This window comes from Monodelphis domestica, chromosome 1, assembly GCF_027887165.1.
Source record: "Monodelphis domestica isolate mMonDom1 chromosome 1, mMonDom1.pri, whole genome shotgun sequence".
In the NCBI taxonomy this organism is placed as follows: Eukaryota; Metazoa; Chordata; class Mammalia; order Didelphimorphia; family Didelphidae; genus Monodelphis; species Monodelphis domestica.
The window spans coordinates 29914353-29937020 of NC_077227.1; the positions used below are offsets into that span (position 1 = coordinate 29914353).

At 36.7% G+C, this 22668-nt stretch overlaps 1 protein-coding gene across 11 annotated transcripts in view; it reads right to left on the reverse strand.

Moving 5' to 3' along the window:
* Window positions 1–22668, reverse strand: part of HERC4 (HECT and RLD domain containing E3 ubiquitin protein ligase 4) — a 114251-nt gene that overhangs the window by 22089 nt on the left and 69494 nt on the right. For 9 of the 11 annotated variants that reach the window (XM_016421882.2, XM_016421885.2, XM_056796123.1 and 6 more), the window contains 8 exons: window positions 19668–19828; window positions 15086–15162; window positions 14119–14243; window positions 12493–12552; window positions 12275–12386; window positions 11322–11511; window positions 8668–8840; window positions 1644–1763 (listed from right to left, as the gene is read on the reverse strand). In XM_016421882.2, coding sequence (XP_016277368.1) covers window positions 1644–1763; window positions 8668–8840; window positions 11322–11511; window positions 12275–12386; window positions 12493–12552; window positions 14119–14243; window positions 15086–15162; window positions 19668–19828 — 1018 coding nt within the window. The remainder of the gene's footprint in view (window positions 1–1643; window positions 1764–8667; window positions 8841–11321; window positions 11512–12274; window positions 12387–12492; window positions 12553–14118; window positions 14244–15085; window positions 15163–19667; window positions 19829–22668) is intronic. The other 2 variants (XM_056796152.1, XM_056796148.1) reach the window with 1 other exon arrangement.

Here is a 22668-nt window from a genome sequence, read left to right on the forward strand (position 1 = left end):
AATGTTTGTTTCCCATCTAGGCTCAAAGAAACTAGGCCAGAATAAGCACATTCAGGTCCCATATGCTGTGGCAATCTGGGCAAGAAAGACCTGAAAGGAACCAGTGACCAATCATATCAAAAATCAAATTTTAATCTCAAAGTTTTAGTGGTTGATTTTAGCAGAGGTAAGAGAATACAAAGGACTCCCTTGTGACTAATTTGAGAGAGAAGTTAACATATGACCATGACTGCAGGCCTGAATAACATGAACAGGGTTGGATGTTTAAAGCCAGGAAAGCTGGTAAAAAGTTGGGTTGAAGAAACTGATCAAAAGATAGATGACCAAGGTTTTCCAAAGCAAACAGAGAAAAAGCTAAGATATGTTACTTCTTCCCATACTCTGGCATATTTGGCTATTTGAATCTGGAGAAAGGCAAGAGCTAAAAATAAATTAAGCTTTGAAGTCTTGCCTATGGTCAAATACATCAGAATCAAATAATCAATTACCATTTATTAATAAGCATTATGCCCGAGAATAGAAATAGAAACAAAAGATCCCCTGCCTTCAAGGAATGGAATGAATGATGTAAGAGTAAATGTTAAGAAACCTGAACTCAGACCTCCCTAAGTATGGCTCTGCTAAACCAGGTAAATTAAGTTTTTGATTCTAAACCACTTCTGACTAGGGACAAGAGGACTAATCATCTTAATGGAGCTAGAAATGAGGATTTTTGCCCTGGCTCACAAGAAGAGACATTTACATAAGTGCTTTAGGGTTTGTAAAGCGCTCTCTCTATATATCATTTCATGAAGTAGAGTCTAGGTTTTCATACCTCCCTTTTTCAGATAAGGAAACTGAGGTTCAGAAATGTGCATGATTCCTCATAATCACAGAACCTCAGAAATGTGAGAGGCAGGATATAATATTCAAACATGGGGCTAATTACTCAGAATTCTATTTTTTCTAGATCAAATTCTTACATATCAAGGAAAAGTACTCTTTCATTAGATGGTGCTTTGTTATGGGAAACATGTAGCACCAATATGTATAGGAGGCCTGAGAATTATTATAATTTGTGACTTCTTAAAATGTAGATTTGAACAGAAAGAAGGTGACAAAATAAGAATACACATACCCCTGGCCATATTTCAAAAACACTAAATATGAAAAGGGAAATGAATGAGAGAAAGGGGAGAATCTGATGTTTACTACTTTGGAAAACTAAAGAGATCTTGCAGTCACTTGGAGACACTACTCACCTCTACAATGGGAAATGTATTCTCAAGGCATTTCTGTTACCAATTAAATTCAATTCACATTTAATAAAAGCCTATTTTGTGCCAAATGAACTATGTTAGATACTGCAAAAACACAGATAAAAATCACGACCATCCCTTTAACGAACTGAAAACAGAAAAGTATATAAATCCAAAGGAATCCAATATCACTTTTGCATTTTTCTATAAGACATCATCTTATTTTGTTTTCTTACATAAGTAGACTATTAACTTATAAACCAGATGCTGTAAACAACTTCTGTGCAATATAGTTAAAATTTAAAAGTAAGCCTTTGATGTTTGAATCAAAAGATGGTCCCATTTTGTTTTTCAAAAAAGATGAGAAATATAAAAAAAGCAATCAGCATGAGTGAGCAGACATACCATTCCATAGGCCTGTTGTTGGACCCAGTTGATGTAGTCATTCCGTATATCTATTAATTCTTGTACTTCATGAATGTAAAACTTGTCATATTGTATAATCTGTCCTGTTCTCTCATTTACCTGTGGAAAAATGAGGTTACTATTTAAATGGCACTGAAATACATTAAAAAGACACTTTAGGTGACCCAATATAAAGAGCATTTTCCACACACTGAACAATTCTAAAAAACATAAATGCTCTGGAATTTTCTTACCGGTCAGTTTCATTCATGCATCAAAAGTTCACTATGGGCCCAACTATGTGTAAGGCACTGAGTGAAAACCATGAGAAAATACAAAAATGAAAAACTGTAATCCAAATTCTGCAGGTACAAGATATACAAAGACAAATATTCAATTAAAGATACCATATATGCTAGAATGTTAAGAAAATTGGCCCAGGAGCCAAGAAGATCCGAGTTCAGGCCTTGCTTGACATATACTAGAAGCTGTGTGTTCCAGGGCAAGTCATATAACTCTATTTCTTAGATAACTCTAAAACAGTCACATTGCAGACAATGTGGCAACCTGCATTGCTGGAGGGAGTTTTCTCATCTGAGAGTTCTCTTTACAAAGGAACATACAATTCTAATTGTTATCCCAGCCACCCTATAAATTACATGACATAAGAATGATACAAAATAATATAGATATTCTAAGGACTATATAATTTCTTGCTAGTATTATTGAAGAATCTGAAGGATGGGTATGATTTCAGTTGGCAGACATGGTGCTGAGCACAGGTACTGCCACAGACAAAACATGTGGCATTAAGAATAAGGTGCACACTAAGTTATGTGGGTATGTGTGTAGGAGGAGGGGTTAGCAATTTAGCTGGAGTTAATGGTATATCTATTTAACAGCAAAAGACAAAGCTAGAAAGGTTGGAAGCTGATTGTAGGGAGTCTTGAATATTATCCTAAAGCTGATGATTTGCATTTAATAGAAAATAGGAAGGCCCTCAAAGTTCATAAAGGCGGCAATGAAATGACTGAAGTAAGAGAGTATACCATGATTAGTCTGGCAGGGGCTTCAAAGTGAGAGAATGGATATAGGAAGACTGGTTAGAAAATTTTGGAAGAGACCAGTCTTAAGGGAGAAAGGGTCTGACCTGATGTGCAGTCATAAAACAGACCAGGGAAATAAAAAAGGAATGGATGTCAAATATTACAAAGGAATAAAATTAAGAGTTGGTGACAAACTAGATTAAGGAATGAAATCACCCCTTAATAACAGAGGTAATTAAGAGAAAGAAGAAAGCTCTCAAAAAGAGCAGGTTTGGGGAGGGGTGGGTAAAAAGAGAAAATAGAAAGTTTGATTTATAAAATTTGCTGAGTTTGTGTTGCTGGCAGTACATTCAAGTAGAACTGTTCAAGAGCAAAAGCAATGAGAAAAATGGTTCTGGAGCTTGGGAGAAAAATTAGCACAGGAAGCTCTCTAAAGGTTGATTTTCATGAAGATAAGAAAAATCAATTAAGCCCTGGGTAGATCTACTTTCCAGCTTCCTTAAAGCTCTGTGACAGATTTGGATCAAAGAAATGCTTATATTGAGAATACAATTATACATCCAGATATAGCACAAGAGCAAAGTAATTCCCCTAAATCTTATTAAGCTTAACTGAAATCTTAATCCCATCATAATAATCCAAGCACTACAAGTAAAAGCAGTTAAGACTATTTGAAAACCAGAAAAGGAAATGATGGATTCATATTAGGGAGCTAAAGAAAGAAGTTAAGCAAAAGCCTCATAAAAAATCCAAAGCAATTCTTTTCAAATTCATTTTTTAAATATAGAATATGTTTGGAGAAGAGATTCAGACATGGTATTTTGAAAGAAAAAAAAAAGGCAAAAAGTTGGTGGCTCATTCACATCTTCAGACACAGGCCTGACATCTAAAATGTTTAAAATCAGGCTTTTCAGGAATGTAAGCTCCTATTAAGAATATCAACCATCAACTTTGTCATTAAGCAAAAATACCTACCTGCACTTATGCTTTTACCAATGCATTCTTCCCAATGTATTCTTTCTCTTCTATATGACATTTATACATCATTTTATATAGTCAAATGGACAATATGGAGCCTCAAGATATAAAAAGAATTAGCTAATACTTATATAGTGCCTCCTATATGCCAGGCACTAGGCTAAGCACTTTATAATTATCTCATCTGATCTTTGCAACAACCCTGGGAAGTTTTTTACAGATAGGGAAAACTCAGGATGAGAGAGCTAACGTGAATTGCCCAAGTGTCTAAGGCTAAATTTGAATTTAGGTCTTCAGGTTTAACATTCTGTGTATTGTGGTATCCCCTAGTTTTAGAATGTGCTGCATTAACTGAACAGTTTATTTTTTCTAAAGGATTAGCCTTGACCACTAACACAAAAGTCAGGTCTCTGGTTATGCAATTAGGAAAATCTTAAAAGCTTTGTCCAGTGTATTTCCATATGGCATGATGTGAGGGAGAAGCATGTGCTCCTATAAATGGTGTGCTTGTAAATGTTTAACTGGCTCTCCCAGGAAAAAAATGCACTGAAGACATTTTTAAATTCAATCTGCATTATTAAAATTTCTCTATCACTTTAAGCCCAGATAATCCACAAAACCACAAATTAAACTTGGATCTGTAGTGTTTGCTGTTTTTCAAGGTGCAAATTCTCACAGTGAAAATCCAATAATTTGCTTTTTCCAGCTTCCTTAAGTACTATTTCAAACAAATTTTCCTTTTCTCAGTCTCATTCTAAAGACAAGCTAGGAAGCAAAGAAGGTTATATGTTCATTCAAATTACCTCTAAGATAAAAGATAAACTCCTCTACATAGATTTAAGGTTCTCAGTGATCAGGTTCCAACCTATCTTTTTAAATTTTTTTTTTAAACCCTTTACGTTACTAAGTATTGGTTCCAAGGGCAGAAGAGCATTAAAGACCAGGCAAAAAGAAGTTGAGTGACTTGCTCAGGGTTATACAACCAGGAAGTGTATGGGGCCTGATTTGAACAGAGGTCCTCCTGATTCTAGGCCTGGCTCTCAACTACTAAGCCACCAGTAACTGCCCCAAGCCCCAATATATCTTTCCAGCCTCACTGGATATTATCATGACTCAGCCAAACTGGCTTCTAATCCTCATTGCCAATATTACTTTTCTCCCTTCTCTCTCTGTCTTAGCACTGGCCACCAAAGAGATCTGAAATAGCACTCCCCTCCTGACCTACATCTTGTATAAATCCTTTCTTCCTTTCCTTTAAGCTGTAGGAAACTGGAAATGTGTTTTGCAGAACTTCATCTGTATAATTTCTGCCCTTCCCAATGGGTGGGGAAAGGGATGGAGGGAGAAAGAGAGAACTTGGTAGTGAAATTAAAATTCAAAGAAAAAAAAAGGCAGCCTAAGCATCATACTCTGCCAAGAAGCTTTTCCAATTTCCCCAAAACACTAGATTCCCTCTCTTCCTCCCTCCCAAACTACACTGTATTTAAATACATTGTATATATTTGTTATTTAGGCTATACTTACTTTAAATCCTTACCTTCTGTCTTAGAACCAATAATCTGTATTAGTTTCAAGGCAGATCAGTAAAGGCTAGGCAACAAGGGTCAAGATATTTTCCCAAGGCCACATAGTTAGGAAATGTTTTAAGCCAATTCTTAACCCAGGTTCTACCATCTCTAGGACTGGTTCTCAATCCACAGAGCCACCTAACTGCCCCCTAGGCCATATATATTTTTATGTATACTTGTCTCCCCCATTAGAATATAAGCTTTTTGTTAAATATAGTCTTTCTTTCTTTGCTGGCATATCCCTAGCACCTGGAACACAGGAACCTAATAAATACTGCTAAGAAGCAATCAGAGATTCTCCAAAGTGATAACCAACAACGGGTTACGTACCACTGCTGACTATAAAGGAACCATCAGGAGATGGAGACTCAAGGTCAACCGAGAACAGTAGTTGAATATTTATAAAACAAGGAGATTCTGGGTAGAAATAGAGAACTTTGTGACTACTTTTCCAGAAATTCCAGATTCCAGAAAGGAGCAAAGGAATTCAAGGCAAGGCCACCCCAGCCCTTGGGAGCAGAGGAAATACAATCTCCACAGAGCAAGAGCAGTTTGTCGGCCTCTCTTGGCTACTGTCAGCCTACACTATCAGGAGCCCAATGAATACAGGCTAAAAGAGAAAGAGAATGGTTGAGAAGAGTTACTAAATCTGAAAATTTTTAACCTGCATCTGAAACAAAACTTTCAACCTCACCTCAAAGATCACAAATGAACTTTCTGAACATTAAGGTCATTTTTTTTTTCGGAGAGATAGGAAGGAAGAAAGTTAAGAATAGGGGATAAAGCCTCTTTAACATAAAGTCGAACACTCTCTTGAAAGAGTACAGGGCAATTATTTTATTTTTTTAAATATTTTTTTCATGGCTACATGATTCATGTTCTCTTCCTCCCCTCTACCCTGCCTCTTCCTGGGGTTGACAAAGCACTGGGTTATACATGTATTATCACTCAAAACTTATTTCCATATTATTCATTTCTGTAATAGAGTAATCTTTTAAACCCAAACCCACAAATCATATACCCATATAAACAAGTGATAAATCATATGTTTTTCTTCTGGATTTCTACTCCCATGGTTCTTTCTCTGAATGTGGATAGTATTCTTTCTCCCAAGTCCCTCAGAATTGCCCTAGGTCATTGTGTTGCTATTAGTAGGAAAATCTATTACATTTGTTCCACCCACAATGTTTCAGTTACTGTGTATAATGTTCTCTTGGTTCTGCTTATTTCACTCCATATCAGTTCACATAGGTCTTTCCCATTCTTACAGAAATCAAGCAGTTCATCATTCTTTATAGCACAATAGTATTACATCACCATCATATAGCACAATTTGTTCAGCATTCCCCAATCAAGGAAAATCCCCTTATTTTCCAATTCTTTTGCCACCACAAAATGCACAGCCATAAATATTTTTGTACAAACAGGTCCATCCCCATTTTTAAAAAAACTCTTTGGGGGTACAAATCTAGTAGTGGTATTGCTGGATCAAAGTGCCTGCATTCTTTTAAAGTCCTTTGCACATAATTCCAAACTGCCTTCCAGAATGGTTGAATCAATTCACAACTCCACCAGCAACGCATTAGTGATTGAGTTTTGTCACATCCCCTCCAACACTTATTATTTTCCTTTACTGTCATATTGGCAGATCTGCTAGGAGTGAGGTAGTACCTCAGTTGTTTTGATTTGCATTTCTCTAATCAGGAGGGATTTAGAACACTTTTCATATGATTATTGATAGTGCTGATTTCTTCATCTGAAAACTGCCTATTAATATCCTTTGATCATTTGCCAATTGGGGAATGGCTTGATTTCTTGTACATTTGACTTAAGTTTCTTATATATTTGAGAAATTAGACCTTTGTAAGAAAATTTTGTTATAAATTTTTTTCCCAGTTTGTTGCTTCCCTTCCTAATTTTGGTTGCATTGGTTTTGTTTGAACAAACCCTTTTTAATTTAATATAATCAAAATTATTCATTTTATGTTTTATAATGTTCTCTATTATGTGGTCTTAAATTATTCCCTTCCCCATAGATCTAACAGGTATATAAGACTCTAGGCTCACTTCATTTATTTATAATATCACTATATTTAAGTCATATACCTATTTTGAATTTATCTTGGAATAGGGTGTGAGACAGTAATACAAACATAATTTTTGCTATACCATTTTCCAATTTTCCCAGCAGTTTTTGTTAAATAGTAAGTTCTCCCAAAAGCTGGGATTCTTTGGGTTTATCAAACACTAGATTGCTGAGGTCATTTACCCCTAATCTATTCCACTAATCCATCCTTCTATCTCTTAAGCAGTACCCTATTGGTTTTTTTGTTTGTTTGTTTTTATGAAGGACTACGAAAGGTTTCCTGCAAAATGTAGGATTTCAGCTGAGACTTGAAGGAATGCAGAGAATGAAGTAATAGAATGGCTAGACATGGAGTATTTTTGTCACAGGGCAATTATTTTAGAAAAATTTTAAAGGAGGGTGGCAGGTAGGTGGCACAGTGGAATCAAGAAGACTCATTTTTGTCAATTCAAATTCAGAGGGGCTTCCCAATTACTCCAAATGATGAAGACAAAGATTTTACCATTAAGTCATATCCTAGGAGACTCTAAATAGCATAGTAGACATACACCTAGGGGACCAGCTAGGAGAGGTCATTGATAAAATAACAGAGATACCATTTCTTCATATACCCTTTGTCCTGCTAAAAATGTAAAAGCTACTGAGGGACATGGTAGGGAAGATCTAGACAAACAATGAATCAAAGCTTTTCATGTTTCTACTATCAAATTTAGAGATCTACTTTGACTGAGACAATAAGCACATGTGAACAAATAGAAATGTGTTTAAACCCCCAAAGCAATGAACATTCTCTTTCATATGACCCTCAAAATTAAGATAAAAATTCTTAAACTAGCAAGACAAAAATATTTTCATGATAAAATAGAAGGGTGTCATTAGCTGCTCATTTGTTAACTGTTTTCTCCTACAACAAATGTGTACACATGCAGACAAATATGAGATGACAGCTAAAGTATTTTTTCTTTTTTTTTTAAACCCTGACCTAGATCTTAGAATCAATAAATCAATCAAACTCTGATCTTAGAATCAATACTGTGTATCAGATTCCAAGGCAGAGGAGTGGTAAGGGCTAGGCTATTGGGAGTAAGTGATTTTTCCAGGGTCACCCAGCTAGGAAGTGTTTGGGGTCACATTTAAACCCAGGACCTCTAGGCCTGGTTCTTTATCCAACTGAGCCACCTAGCTGCCCCAAAGAGTAGAATTTCTCAAAGAGAATGAAGATAGATGAATCTTTAGTAGTCTTTTGATACAAGATGTTGGCTTCTTTCTTAATTTAGAATGAAGTGGGTTAAAAATAATGCTATGTCTGACAAAGCCATAGGGAAGGAAAAATAAAATAAACATACCCTATGCAGTATTTCCAAAACCTTTAGAGCAGTGTGAAGGAAGCTGTTGAAAACTCTTCTTTCAGAAGGGGGGATTCCAATCTTGTAGAGTTTCAAGAGATGAACCACAACTTCCTTGAACAACTGTACTATCTTGAGGAACAGGGGAGGCTCAAGCACAGACCACCAGTTTTCTGTCATAAAAGATGAATGCATCAATAAAGTACACACAAGCTACCATTCTTGAAGAGCCTTTTTTTCTTAAAAGTTCAACAAATGGAGAAAAGAAACAAAAGCTTCTTCCCAATCAGGTTTTAGGCCTTGGTTGCACTTTGGATTTCTTAAATGTATAATCAAGAAAATCAGGTAAAACAGAGTCAGAAGATATTTAAAAGACTCAATCTCCATATCTATTCACAACTGGACTAAATATTCAAATACACAGGAAGCTATTAAATTGAATTATCTAAAATTGCATAAACTTGGTATTTTCTTGCTGCAAGTCATATTTTTTTTCAAGCTTTATTTTCTGATCTACTATAACAGAGACCTGTAATGCAAGTGTATTTCTAATGAATATAATCTTGGAAACTGAGTCAAAAAGCCAAATGTCACCAAGCTAGTTATCAGATCAAATTCCTCTGATAATAGTTGCCTTATGTTTTCCCAAACCCTGTACTGGGCAGGCTGTGTGTTACTGACAACCTTCAAGTCAAGCATCCTCCAGAACCAGCCCCTATAGGGTAGGATACCAGGCAGCCATCCTCTTCAGCTAAATCAAGTTCTTAATGAAGCCTAACAGAGAGCTGTCATTTCTACTACACCTTTACCTAAATTGATGGTTTCTTGATACATGACAATCTAGCTGAATGGACCCCTTACTGGTCCCCTATTAATCTTGTTCCCACAGTCTGAGTTTTTCTAAAATGTCCTTACCAGTGCACACCCCAGCACAGACTGTTAGTGCTGGGCTTGTAAGCAGAAAGTAAGTTATACAAGCCAATTACATAGCTATAAATGAGTACAGGAAGGCAGAGAAGTCATGAAGTGAAGATAAGGAAAAGGTCTACAACAAGGAAATAGAAAAGATGAGAGAAAACAACAAAGAATTCAAAACCACTCAACATTCCAGGAAAGGAGTCCAGAATTAGAAGGAGTCAACAAGGGAGGGAAAAGTAAGGTCCAAAAAAAATGTTCAAATTCAGGAAGCACTTAATTATGGCTACATGATGTAGAAGTGTGTTAATTCTCTTTCTACTCTAGGATCCCTGGAGCTTTCATAACTCAGATACCTGCAAATTCAAGCTCTGAAAAAAGAAGGGAATCAGTTAAATACTCATTCACAAATATTTGTCAAACCCCTACCAAGTAGGGTATACCGTGCTGCCCCAAAGAAGAGTAATGAATGGTCTCTTCCCTCATGCAATTTATAGGCTAGGAGTAAAAATATACACATATACAGAAGTAACTATAATACAAGGCATAATGTGAATATGTAATAGAAGAGGCATGAATTATTATGTTAGCTATAAGATGGTAGAGATTACTGGGAAAACAGGAAAAACTACTTCATGGAAGGGAATGCATTTGAGCTGGGCTTTGAAAGAAGAGTAAAAACCAGTCAGGGAGAGGTAGGAGAAATGGGGGTACATTTCAGGCAGAATAATAAAGCAATGAGAAGAAGAATGAAACATTAGGGAATGTTGAGGGCAAGTGTAGTGCTAGCTGGCTAGAAACAATGGTGTATGAAAAAGAAGAGGATAAGGGATGGTGGGGCCTGAAAAGTCAAAACAAACATGCTGAACTTAATTGGTTTTCTAAGGAGATGTGATGTAAGATTAAAATGGCAGTAGTGGGCAGGTATGACTATGTAATCCCCCTATTCAATAAACTCCCTATTACCTCTAGGATCAAATACCAACTACAGCGTTTGGCATGCAAAGCCCTAGCCTCTTCCTACCTTTTCAGACTTCTTATACCTTATTCCCCAATACAATATGTATTCTTTGATCCAGCTATCCCAGTGTCCAGGCTATTCTGTAAATAAGACTCTCCATCTCTAGGCTCAAGGCATTCTCTCCAACTGTCTCCTACACCTGGAACATTCTCCCACCACTCTACCTACTGACCTCCGTGGCTTCCCAACTAAAATCCTTTCTTTCTCCTTGTTCTCTGGATTCTAATGCTTTCCATCAGTTAATTACTTCCTATCTATCCTGTATATAGTTTGTGCCTATCTGTTTGCTTATAGTCTCTCCCATTAGGATGTGAGCTCCTTGAGGTCAGAGACTGTCTTTTACCCCTTTTTGTACCCAGCACTTAGCACAGTATATATCAGAGTTGGGACTTAATTTCTTACTGATTGACTAACTAGAAGGTAGCAAACCAATGAAGAGGGGTTTGCAACTGTCCAGATGAGTAACAGTACTCTGTTATTAGGTATGTTTAAAAACACTTGATTAAAGGCAATCTGAAACTGAGGGGGCAATGTACTGTTGCACTTGTCTGACATTTTGTAAAGTAAAAATGCAGGGAAAAAAATGATACAGAAGTGGATAGAAATGGGAAGAACAACACGTGCGTGCATGCGCGCACACACACACACACACGGACAGCAAAAGTGACTGATGAGAGGCAGGAAGACACAATCACACATGGAAAACTTCATGTCTTACCAAGTACTCGTAATGGTGCCTTTTCTAGATTCACAAGTGCAGTTCCAAAAGGAATGGCTATTGTTGTGAAATTATTGGAATCACTCATCAGTGGACATTCTGGTAGAATGAGATAAAATCTCAAAGCTTCAACATCAGGTAAAGAACTAGTCAGTTTGGGAATGAGATTCTTTTCCAAACTAGCTGCCACCTACAGAAAGTAAAAACCTATTTAGCTTACATTAGATGTTATTTTCCTCTAACCCCCCCCCCCAAAACAAACAAACAAACAAAAAAACCTTCAATAAAGAAATAAGGCAAATGAAAAGAAAAAGTGCAAGTTAAAAATAAGAAACTGATAGTCTAAATAAAAGTTAATACCAAAGACTTTCAAGATCACATGGATTAAGCTAAAACCTAGGCCATTACATAAAAGTTTGGCTGTCAGCACTTGTTCAGCATTTTAACTAAAACAACACCCTATGAAATGCAGCAAACACATAACATCTAGACTGCAGTTGCTTTAAAACAATGTCTTATCATTATTAGTACTCAACAACATAATGTACAAAAACACATGATAGTTGAAAGAATAACAAATAACATACAAGATGTACAAAAATTACCTGCTAACTTCATAATCATCTTTTTTCTAGATTGAAAATTTCTGATGACCATTATCCTACTTACTAATTTTAAAAAGTCCTATGAATTTTTTTAACATTATTTTTTTCTTCTTTAAAAATAAATCACATCGGAGGTCCTAGTTTGTTCAAATCTGGTCTCAGACACTTCCCAGCTATGTGACCCTGGGCAAGTCACTTAACCCCCCCCTTGCCTAACCCTTACTGTTCTTCTGCCTTGGAACCAATACATAATACTAATTCTAAGTGGGAAGATAAGGGTTTAAAAAAAAAGTCACAGAACAAGTCCTACAGAACAAATGCAAAGTATAAAACCCTTTAAGAACAAACCTGCTGAGATATGAGAGGGTGGTCAGGTTGTATAAGTTTGTGAAAGAGAAGTCTAGCAGTATTCATATCAACCCCTGAGAACTTGGAACCTGTTCTATAGTGATCATCATTGCTGAAAAATTAACATAAAAAGATTATTAGTATGTAATAAGAAAACATGTAAACTTTTCTTATTCAACAATCAATGATGTTCAGATTTAGGAAAAAAGAACACTTACCTAACAGCTAAAAAACTGCCATTTAGACAAGCAGCAGAAGAAAAGGTTCCATCAATCTCACTGAATAAAAATTTACAACACAGAAATTGACATGTCAATTTTTCATTTGTTTGTTCATATTTACATGAATATTTCAATCCTCTTAAATGCCACAGTGCTTTGAACATGATGCCCAAATAGTAGAACTGTAAATGTTAATGAATGACTAGTGATTCATGAGCAACTGCCAATTAACTCTAGAACTTTTACATTATTTAAATTCCTGTTTTCTCAGACTAATTTCCTTAAAACAAACAGCTTTTCTTCGTGTTGTAATACATATGTAATCGGGGATTATAGTGCTAGTCTTGGAATCAAGACCTCTTAGGTTCAAAGTAATGTAATCTACTTATGTAAATTCATAGGCTTTAACTACTAAATCAGTTGTCCAAACCTACTAAAACTACAGAACTTTTGTCCACTGCAACATAAAATATGTATTTCTAAGATGTAATGTATCTTTTTTTTCTTTTTAACCTGTATCTTCCATCTTAAAACCAATACTGTGTACTGGTTCTAAGGCAGAAGAGCAGTAAGGGATAGGAAGTTTCTGAGGCCAGATTTGAAGCAAATATCACCTGTCTCTAGGCCAGGCTATCAATCCACTGAGCTGCTCCCCAGATGTAATATATCTTTTAAAAAATGCTTTTTTGATACTGCTTTTTGGGCTTTTCAAAATGAACTGACACTCTCAGCTTTGGAAAATTTGACTTATAAAACCAGTTTAATATTCAAGACACAAAAAACATTAAATATGCCCTAAGGTCAAAAATGTTGGAAATTCTTTTGAAATTATGTGAAATATAAATTAAATGCCCATAATAAGACCAGAAAGTATAAGTTTCATTATAAAAGTTGATCAAATGAAGCAAAACAATGACAGACAATTAAGATATACTTTATGACCATATACACAATATGGTGGGGAAGCTACATAGTGCAGTAGCTAGAGTGCCAGGCTTGGAATCAGGAAGACCTGAGTTCAAATCTGGCCTTAGATACTTATTAGTTATGACCCTAGGTAAGTCACTTAACCCCATGTGCCTCAGTTTCCTCATCTGTAAAATGAGTTGGAGAAAGAAATGACAAACCACTCTAGTATCTTTGCCAAAAACAAAAAACAGGGTCACAAATAGTCAGACATGGCTAAAAACAGCTCAACAACATTAATATTTTGAGATGAGTGCTAAATTTGAAGGAATAACTCTTGGGTTCAAATCCTGAATGATACCTACTTATCTCTGTGACCTAGGGAAAAACATCACTTCTTTGTTTGGGTCTCAGTTTTCTACTCCAGGCAAGAGGGGTTGGATTAGATAACTCTTAACTCCAAAGGTCCTTTCTAGCTTCAGTATAGTTCCCAACACGTAATAAACACTTAAGAAATCCTTTTCATTCATTCATTTATTTATCTATTGCTCTATGACCTACAGCTATGGAGTTTCAAAAAAATTTAAACATTCTCTTATATGTAAATGATTCTGGCATGGTCCCCTAAATGGAAAATTACATGTAAAATGGATTCTACATTCTGTTTTTTTGTGGCATAGGAACTGTATGTTTCATTGCTGACATCTTTTTCCTTACTTGGCAATTTCCAATGGAAACCTTCCAGAGGAGTAGCTCAGCCATCTTTGAATAAGAGATTCATTTATAGTCCAGATCTGTTTTGAAGGATCAAGACACCGAAAATCATCTGGTGGCCCAATGTTCTAAATTATGAAAGAGGCAGAGAAGTTCAAAGAAAAAGAAAAAGAAAGTATTGAGCTTTTAGAAAAGAAAGCAAAACAATAATTGTGACTTTTCTTATCAACCTGAAATTTAGAACTGACTACATTAAAACAGAAGTAAATTATCACTAAAGAGCCTGAAGTAAGAAATATCAAAAAAAGCTGACATTTATATTTGTTTTGTAGACCAGAAGGAAAAGAGACGAGGCAACCTCCAGAGCTGAGCCAGAGAGAAGCCTGGAGCAACAGGGAACCAAAAGAGAAGATCTATAGGAAGGAGGGCAGTCATTCCTTATAAGAATAAAAGATCTATAGATTCAGGCTACAACTATCACTTATACACATCTCTTTAAGAAGTGATGGAAATTAAGAATTTTTTCTACTCTTTCTCCAGTTCCCCCAACCCCTACCCTCAGTCCATTTTCATTAATAGGCCTTGTACCATACTCACAAGCCTCTGGCTTTGAGTTACTGTGATCATAATACTCCTAACTTTTATATTAATATGAATTCCATAAAGCAGCATAAAAAGGGACTTCAATGATTTCAAGAGTAATTACACTGCCTCAGGCTAAAAAAATAAGCTAATTGCTCTAAAAGGATATGGCAATACACTTTCCAAAGACAAAAGGAATAGGAAAGAAGGGACAGTAACTATCCCAGTGGCCAAAGCAACACCTACAATTCACTCAATGATTTTATATGTTATCATAAACAACTTGCATACATAAAGCAAGTCTCCAAAAAAGCCTTCAGAGAATACTTTGAAGATTTATTTTAAAGTTATGTGAGCTTGAAAATAATTCATATAACTATCTTTTTACCTGTGGACAAGAATAATGAGAAAAACTTTGGTCACCACCTGAGAAAATTTTTTTCACACAGAAGTACTCTTCGTCATCTATAAAAAGAATAAAATGTAAATTATTAAAAATACAAGGCTTATGCAATGCACTTCAGAGCATCTGCTTATATTTCCTGATGTTGCATGATTCTTAACTGAATGCAGCATTTTGTACATAATCATGGAGTCCATGATAGAAAGCAAAGTGGAACTCAGATTTCTAGAGGGATTAGAATGACCCAAAGAAATCGATTAGGGGTTGGAAGTGCAGAATACATACTGAATTAACAAGCTCCCTGTAGAATATGGCAAAGGGACCTCACCCACCACCACTCCTCCAAGGGTATACCCTCATTAACATTCAATTTGCCTTGGCATTACTATTTAAGGCCACATAGGCTCCATTGCTAGAGTTTCTTAAAGGCTAGATCACTGACAGTTGCCTCAATAGCCCTCTAAGGACTGTACAATGTGCCTTAGAGAAGGCACTCAGAAAACTGTTTAAAGCAATGCAAATATTACATAAATTCTTTAGAAGTTAGGGCAGAAAAAGAATACATAACATGAAAGAAAGATAAAGAGATGGTGAATGCATGAATGAATGCATAGTTCATCCCAAGAAAAATATTCATTTAAAGACAGCTGTGCAGAACTAGATCAATATAGTAAAAATAACATCATGCATTTATTTGCTAATAAAAATTGTTTTCTTAGTTGCAATTTGACACTAAGTGAAACTAGGACTTTTTTTTTAATTTGCAAGAGAAATACTGTTGAAGTCATTTTTTCTCCTTGAGGATCCTAAACGATGAACAGTCCTTCAGGCAAGGCAGAATAAATGAAGATATATAAAGCACTTATTAAGCATGTGTCAGTAACAGTGCTAACCATAATAAAAGATTTAAGATGAGAAAACCATGATTTTCCCCCCATGCCTCTAATTTCAATAGTGCACGAAACTATTAGAGAGCAAAGAGTATCTAACAATTAAGACTAGCAACTACTTGGGGCAGCTGGGTAATACAGTGGATTGAGAGCCAGGCCTACAGGTGGGAGGTCCTAGGTTCAAATGTTGCCTCAGATACTAGCTGTGAGACCCTCACTTAACCCCCCACTGCCTAGCCCTTACCACTCTTCTGCCTTGGAACCAAGAGATAGTATTGATTCTAAGTGGGGAGATAAGGGTTAAAAAAAAAAAGACAAGCAACTATTCTTCAACTTGTAGCTTGATAATGCCCCCTGGGGCAACACTAGGCTTAGTAATTTGCCTAAGGACACAGCCTACCTATCTCAGAGGCAGGCACATAATGCTATATTTTAAAAACAACCAGATTTCCCTCAAAAGACACATAAATATCATGAGGCTAAAAAAAAATGACAAATGGAAAATTCTAGAGAAAGAGCTGGTCCATCTAGTACCATAGCATTCATCCTGCAGAATCTTTTGATGCTGCAGAAAGACTAGGGCAGTGTCAACATTGTCAAACACAGGGTCCTGAGGCTTTACCCTAAAGTGACTGGTTTAATTAACCCTCTACAATAATCATTTACAACACTGTGAGCATAAATGTATATCGAAATTACATTTATAGATACATGGGAAATCAGAAACTGAATTATAATTAGCAAATTCAATTTGTCTAACATTTTGTATACTTTTCTAAGTACTGGTACATTAGTTAACTTACATGACATAAGACATCACAAACATTTAAAAATAAAAGCATTTTTGCACTCGATAGGTTTGTATATAGTTCTCTGGACAAAGTGAGCATTCAATAAACCAACAAATTTCTCAGTGAAATTGTTACATACTAGTAACAATTGTGAATTCTGCTTTCCTGTGGATTTTACTGGTTGACAGACTCACTCTATCAATGCTGAAAGAGACATGACCAGTAGGTTTTCTTTAGCTTGTTTTGTTTTAAACGTTCACATAATTAAAAAAGAAATGCATAAACATGTACTTGTTTCTCATTCACACCTCCCCCACTAGAGGAGAAAGCCCTCTGAAACAAAATAAAGACACCCTCTCCCCACCATCTCACCTCCTTCTGCCCTGATGCCAACCACTCCCTCCATCAGGAGAACAGCAGCCACCTTCTCCACCAGTGCCCTAGAATCTCAGTCACTAATCCAGGTCACCTGAAGGTCCATATTTTTATAGTCTTAACTGTCTATATCACTGTCCTCCAGGGTCTACTCACTTCATTCCCTATTTGTTCATTCAAACTTTTCCAGGTTTCTCTGGAAAAGTTCCCTTTGCCACTTCATACAAATTCATTACCCAAGTTTTAGAGTTGTTCCTCATTGCTAGGAAACTCCTCAGTTTCTATTTCTTTGCCACTGCAACAAAAGTTGTTATTTTATTATACGAATGGATCCTTTTCCTCTTTTCTTGGTTTCTTTGGGGTATGAGTCAAAAAATATGCCTAGGGAAGTAACTTTGCAGGGCACAATTCTAAACTACTTTCTAGAACAAATTCACAAAGTACCACTAACAATACATTAATGCACCTCTTTTCCCAGTCTCTCCAACATTTGTCAATTTTCTTTTTATTTTTTCTTCAAATTTTCCAATCTAATGGGTATGAAGTAGATCTCTCAGGACTACTTTAAATTACTAGTGATTTGGAGAATTTTTCATATGGCTGTTGATAACATAAATTTTAAGTAACAAAACTGTCCAATTACTCTTTTGGGATCCTCTCTACCCCTTGTTTGGCCCCAAGTTCTTTCCCTAGCCATACATCCAAAGGCAGTTTCTTGGTATTTTTTTTAAAAGCCTTACCTTGTTTCTTAAAATCAATACTGTGTATTGCTTCCAAGGTAGAAAAGTAGCAAGGGCCAGGCAATTGGGGTTAAATGATTTGCCCAAGATCACACAGTCAGGAAGAAGTATCTGAGGCCAGATTTGAACCAAGGACCAACACCTACCTCGCAATCCCCTGAGCCACCAACCTATCTCCTCTTTGATTCTTAATTTGTTGAGAACGTTACTTTTCTCATCTAAATTATGGAGCCATTGGGAGATTATCTTAGTACATGGTATGTCATCTACCAGACTGCACTGGTTTTCCTGGCAGGTCAGTAATGCTTTGCCATGGTCTGGGCTTGGTTGGACAACTTTGTCTTCTTGTGACATCTGCTCTTGCCAATAAGTCCTTTGTGTTTAGCCCAGCCTTCTTTCCTGATACTTTTGCTTTCTCCTTTGGGTTGGCACTTTCACTTGCCCACACTCCTACAACACAGCTCTGCCTTGTCTATTCAATGATAAAGATGTTTGTATCCATCCCCATCCTATGTAACACATAGCTGACCTGGCTGTTAATGTTTGCAATCTCCATGCTGGTGGGATGAACATGCAATATCAGCTCAAGCATTCCAAGATATGCTGCCACCAGGGGAACAAGGAACATTCACGGGTTATGAACTTTGGGATATGAATACATGATTCCTTATTATAAATATGCTGTTCAAACTGAATTATGGAGAAAAGGCAAAGCCATTCGTTAGGCTACTAGCTGCCCCCCCTTTCCACATAACTCTTGATAAAATACCAAACATGACATTCAGAAGCTCACAGGCAAGCTAATACCATTAAAATAAATGTGGCCAATGCTTTGAAACATGATGGAGGTTAATAAATTTCCCAGAGCACTCCTTTCCTATTTGGTATTAAAAAAAAAAAAACCAAAATGTTACTCCATCTTGACATTTGTTAAAGTATAATGCCAATACTCTCCTTTGGTTTCTCAAAAGAATAAAGTTTCCCTATACAATGAACTTTTGCTGCTTTTTGCTTTTTTAAAATGCTAGAGGAAATTTCAGATGACTCCCTTACAATATGAGCATCACTACAAATGAAGGACATTGGTTAAGTGTACTCCATACATACAGAAACTCAAGTATTCCTTGCCTCAAGAGACAGAGAATCTTACTTCTCACTAAAGGTTACCAGGTTTAGTCTTAGGAGTCAATAATAACATAACATCTTAAAAATTGGACTCAAGTATCATAACTGAAAGAAAATCCCATTCTAAAGGATTCAGAAACATGAAAAAAAAATGAGAAAACAATTCTGAAATGGCAAATGGGTGGCCTAAAACAAAAGAAAAAATACCTTGTCTGTAGTATCTATTTTTTTTTTAACCCTTACCTTCTGTCTTAGAATCAATACTGTGTATTGGCTCCAAGGCAGAAATGTGGTAAGGGCTAGGCAATGGGGGTTAAGTGACTTGCTCAGGGTCACACAGCTAGGAAGTGTCTGAGGTCAGATTGGAACCTACGACCTCCCATCTCTAGGCCTGGCTCTCAATCTACTGAACCACCTAGCTACCCCCTGTAGTATCTATTAAATAAATGAGATCACTGGCTCACAGAGGGACATGCCCATGATAATGCCTTGCAGTGTTATTTTAAGTGGCAAATTAAGTTCAGTGAAACAATGTTCCGGCCCATTAATACTAAGAAGAGACAGAAATGAAGCAGCAATCAAATTACAAAGCAAAAATTGAATGAATTCTCAAATTAATGAACTAATTCCATAAAGACACACTTACTACTATTTGATGAACACTTCCCACTGTAAGGAAACCAATTTCCTTTCACTGTGAAAGGGCTTTTTCTGTTGCTTGTTGAACCAGTTCCAAGTTGTCCATTGCCACCAAGCCCAAAAGAATAAATTCTTCCTGATGAAGGAACAAAAGCAGAAGTGTGCTGCCTAGGGCAAAAAAAGACAAAGAAAAAATACAAACTTAACATGTTACCCTCCAAATAATTTATCTGGAGGATAAAACAATTAAAAAAAAAAGAATTCATGTTGATTAGGCAAACACGTTAAAAAAAGGTTAAGAAGTTTCTTTACAAAAGCATCTTTCAGAGGAAGCTAAATGGCTCAGTGTATAGAGAGCCATATCTAGAGATGGGAAGTCCTAGAGTCTACTCTAGAGACGCTCTCTAGCTGTGACCCTGGGCAAGTCACTGAAATTGCCTAACCCTTATCACTCACTCTTCTGCCTTGAAATTGATACTTAATATCGATTCTAATATAGAAGGTACAGGTTTAAAAAGCCATCTTTCAATGACTTTAAATGGCATATTTTCAGTTATACAATTTAATGAAATGTGAAAAGTATACAAGAAACCACAGGTTGTAAAATGTAAATGTCTCTTAAAGGCAAAAGTTGTTTTGTTTTCATCTTTGTATCCTCAGCATCAAACCCAAGAACATGAAGTTAATCAATAAGGATTTATGAAGTGTTTACCACGAGCCAGGAACTATGCTAAATGCTGAGTATTCAAAGCCCAAAGCAAAATTCTCCTTCTCCATAGGGAGCTTACACTCAACTGGCTGCACCATGTACACAATAGGCATGAAATGATTGTAGAATTATAGGGTGCTAGGTGGCAGAGCGGGCAGAGCAGCAGGTCTGGAATCAGCGAGACTCATTTTCCAGCATTCAAATCTGACCTCAGACACTTACTAGCTGTGTGACTGTGCAAATCATTTGCCTTAGTTCCCCATCTATTAAATGATTCAGAGAAGGAAATGGCAAACCACTCTAGTCTCTTTCTTTCCAAGAAAACCCCCAAATAGAGTCACAAAGTGTCAGACAGACTGAAAAATGACTACCAAACAACAACAACAACAAAAAAGGACTAAAAAAGCATTCCATAGCAGACTAAAACAAAGCCTCAAAGAGTCTCATCCAACAAGGAGTCTTTCATGTGTACATTATCACTATCCATAAACTCATGACAGATGAAGCCAGAGAGATAACAGAGATTCAACTATCTTCTTATCAATGCCAAGAAAGACATAAGAAGATGACTGCCAAAATGTTTGTTGTTGTCACAGAAGATGTCCTAAGAGAGTTCAAATTGATGAGAACATTAGGCTGATTCCATCAAGCCCCAGAATACCACAGGACCTCCTTAAATGAGATTCAGGAAAACACAGACCAGAAAAACCAAATGGATGAAGAATGTTTCTTCTCTGGTTTGAAGTTGGCCAGCAATCAAAAACCATTTGTTAAATGCTCACTATGTACCAGGGATGCTAAGAAAGGCAGAAACAGTCAGATCCCTAGGAGCTGAAATCTCTACAAAGATCCAGGACAAGCCCCATTAACTGACAATAAGTTATACCTGGTATTGAAAGAAGACAGTGGCTAAATGGATTCTGAGGAGCTGCATAATCTCAAGCTGGTTCCTTATACAAAAAGCCACTGGTTGAGCACCATAACTGTACCAGTGACATTTTATGACTAAATCTCAGACTTATCAAAATCTCTTTACACCCCATTGCACTAAGTACAGTGCCTGGCACAGAGCAGGCAATTAATAATAACTAACTGAACACTCTACAGCAATGGGGAGATGCACAGGTACATCTAACTGAGTAGCTGAACATCACCAGAGATATGATGGCCATGCGTGTCCAAGCAAAACATAGCAAAACGAGGCAAGGCTCAGCAAAGGCACCACTGTGAGTGAGCCAGCCATGCAGTATGGCCACAAAATTATAGACACAGAGCCCAAGTAAGGTATGGGCACTTGAGGAAAGGGAGAAGACCTAAAAGAAGGCATCCTATGCACTGGGTTGACTCTTCCCTGGAGGATTTATAAAGTGTGAACAAGAAAAACATAGGATGGAAAGGTATGAATGGGATGCAAACTGATATCATGGATACATTTAAACCAATGCATGGGGGAAAGGATGATTAATGGAACACAATCCCTTAGACAACAGATAAGGAGAGTGTCACAAGGGAAAGTAAAAGTAATTTGTCTTAAAAAGGTGAAGGAAGGGAGCAGCTGGGTGGTGGCTCAGTGGATTGAGAGCCAGACCTAGAGATGGTAAATCCTGGATTTAAATTTGGCCTCAGACACTTCCCAGCTGTGTGACCCTGGGCAAGTCACTCAACACCCACTGTCTAGCCCTTACCACTCCTGCCTTGGAACCAATATAGTATATAGTTCTAAGGTGGAAGGTAAGGGTTTTTGGTTTTGGGGTTTTTTTAAGGTGAAGGAATAACTCTTCAGAGATTGATGATAATCTTTAAAAGTCAAGGACAGGGAGCAACTGGTGGCTCAGTGGATTGAGAGCCAGGAATAGAGAAGGGAAGTCCTGGGGTTCAAAACTGGTCTCAGACACTGCCTAGTTGTGAGACCCTGGGCAAGTCACTTGGCCCCAATTGCCTAACCCTTCCTCTTCTATCTTGAAACCAATACTTAGTATTGATTCTAAGATGAAAGGTAAGGATTAAAGAAAAAAAGAGCAGAAAAGCTAAATAGCCTCAAAGTAAGAGTATGAAATTACTCAATATTACAACTTTCACCATAGATGGTTAGCATCCTAGAAGCAAGAGTAGAGGAATCAAGGAGAATTACACCAGGTTAAAGATACATCAGGAATAATGTGAATGGTGGTAGGGGACTGCATGAAGGGACTTTAATAGCCATGTGGTCTAACTCATTCTCAAAAGACATCCCTATTACAACATACTAGGCAAAGAACTCTAGCCTCTGTTTGAAGCATGAATAGGAGCATGACAATGA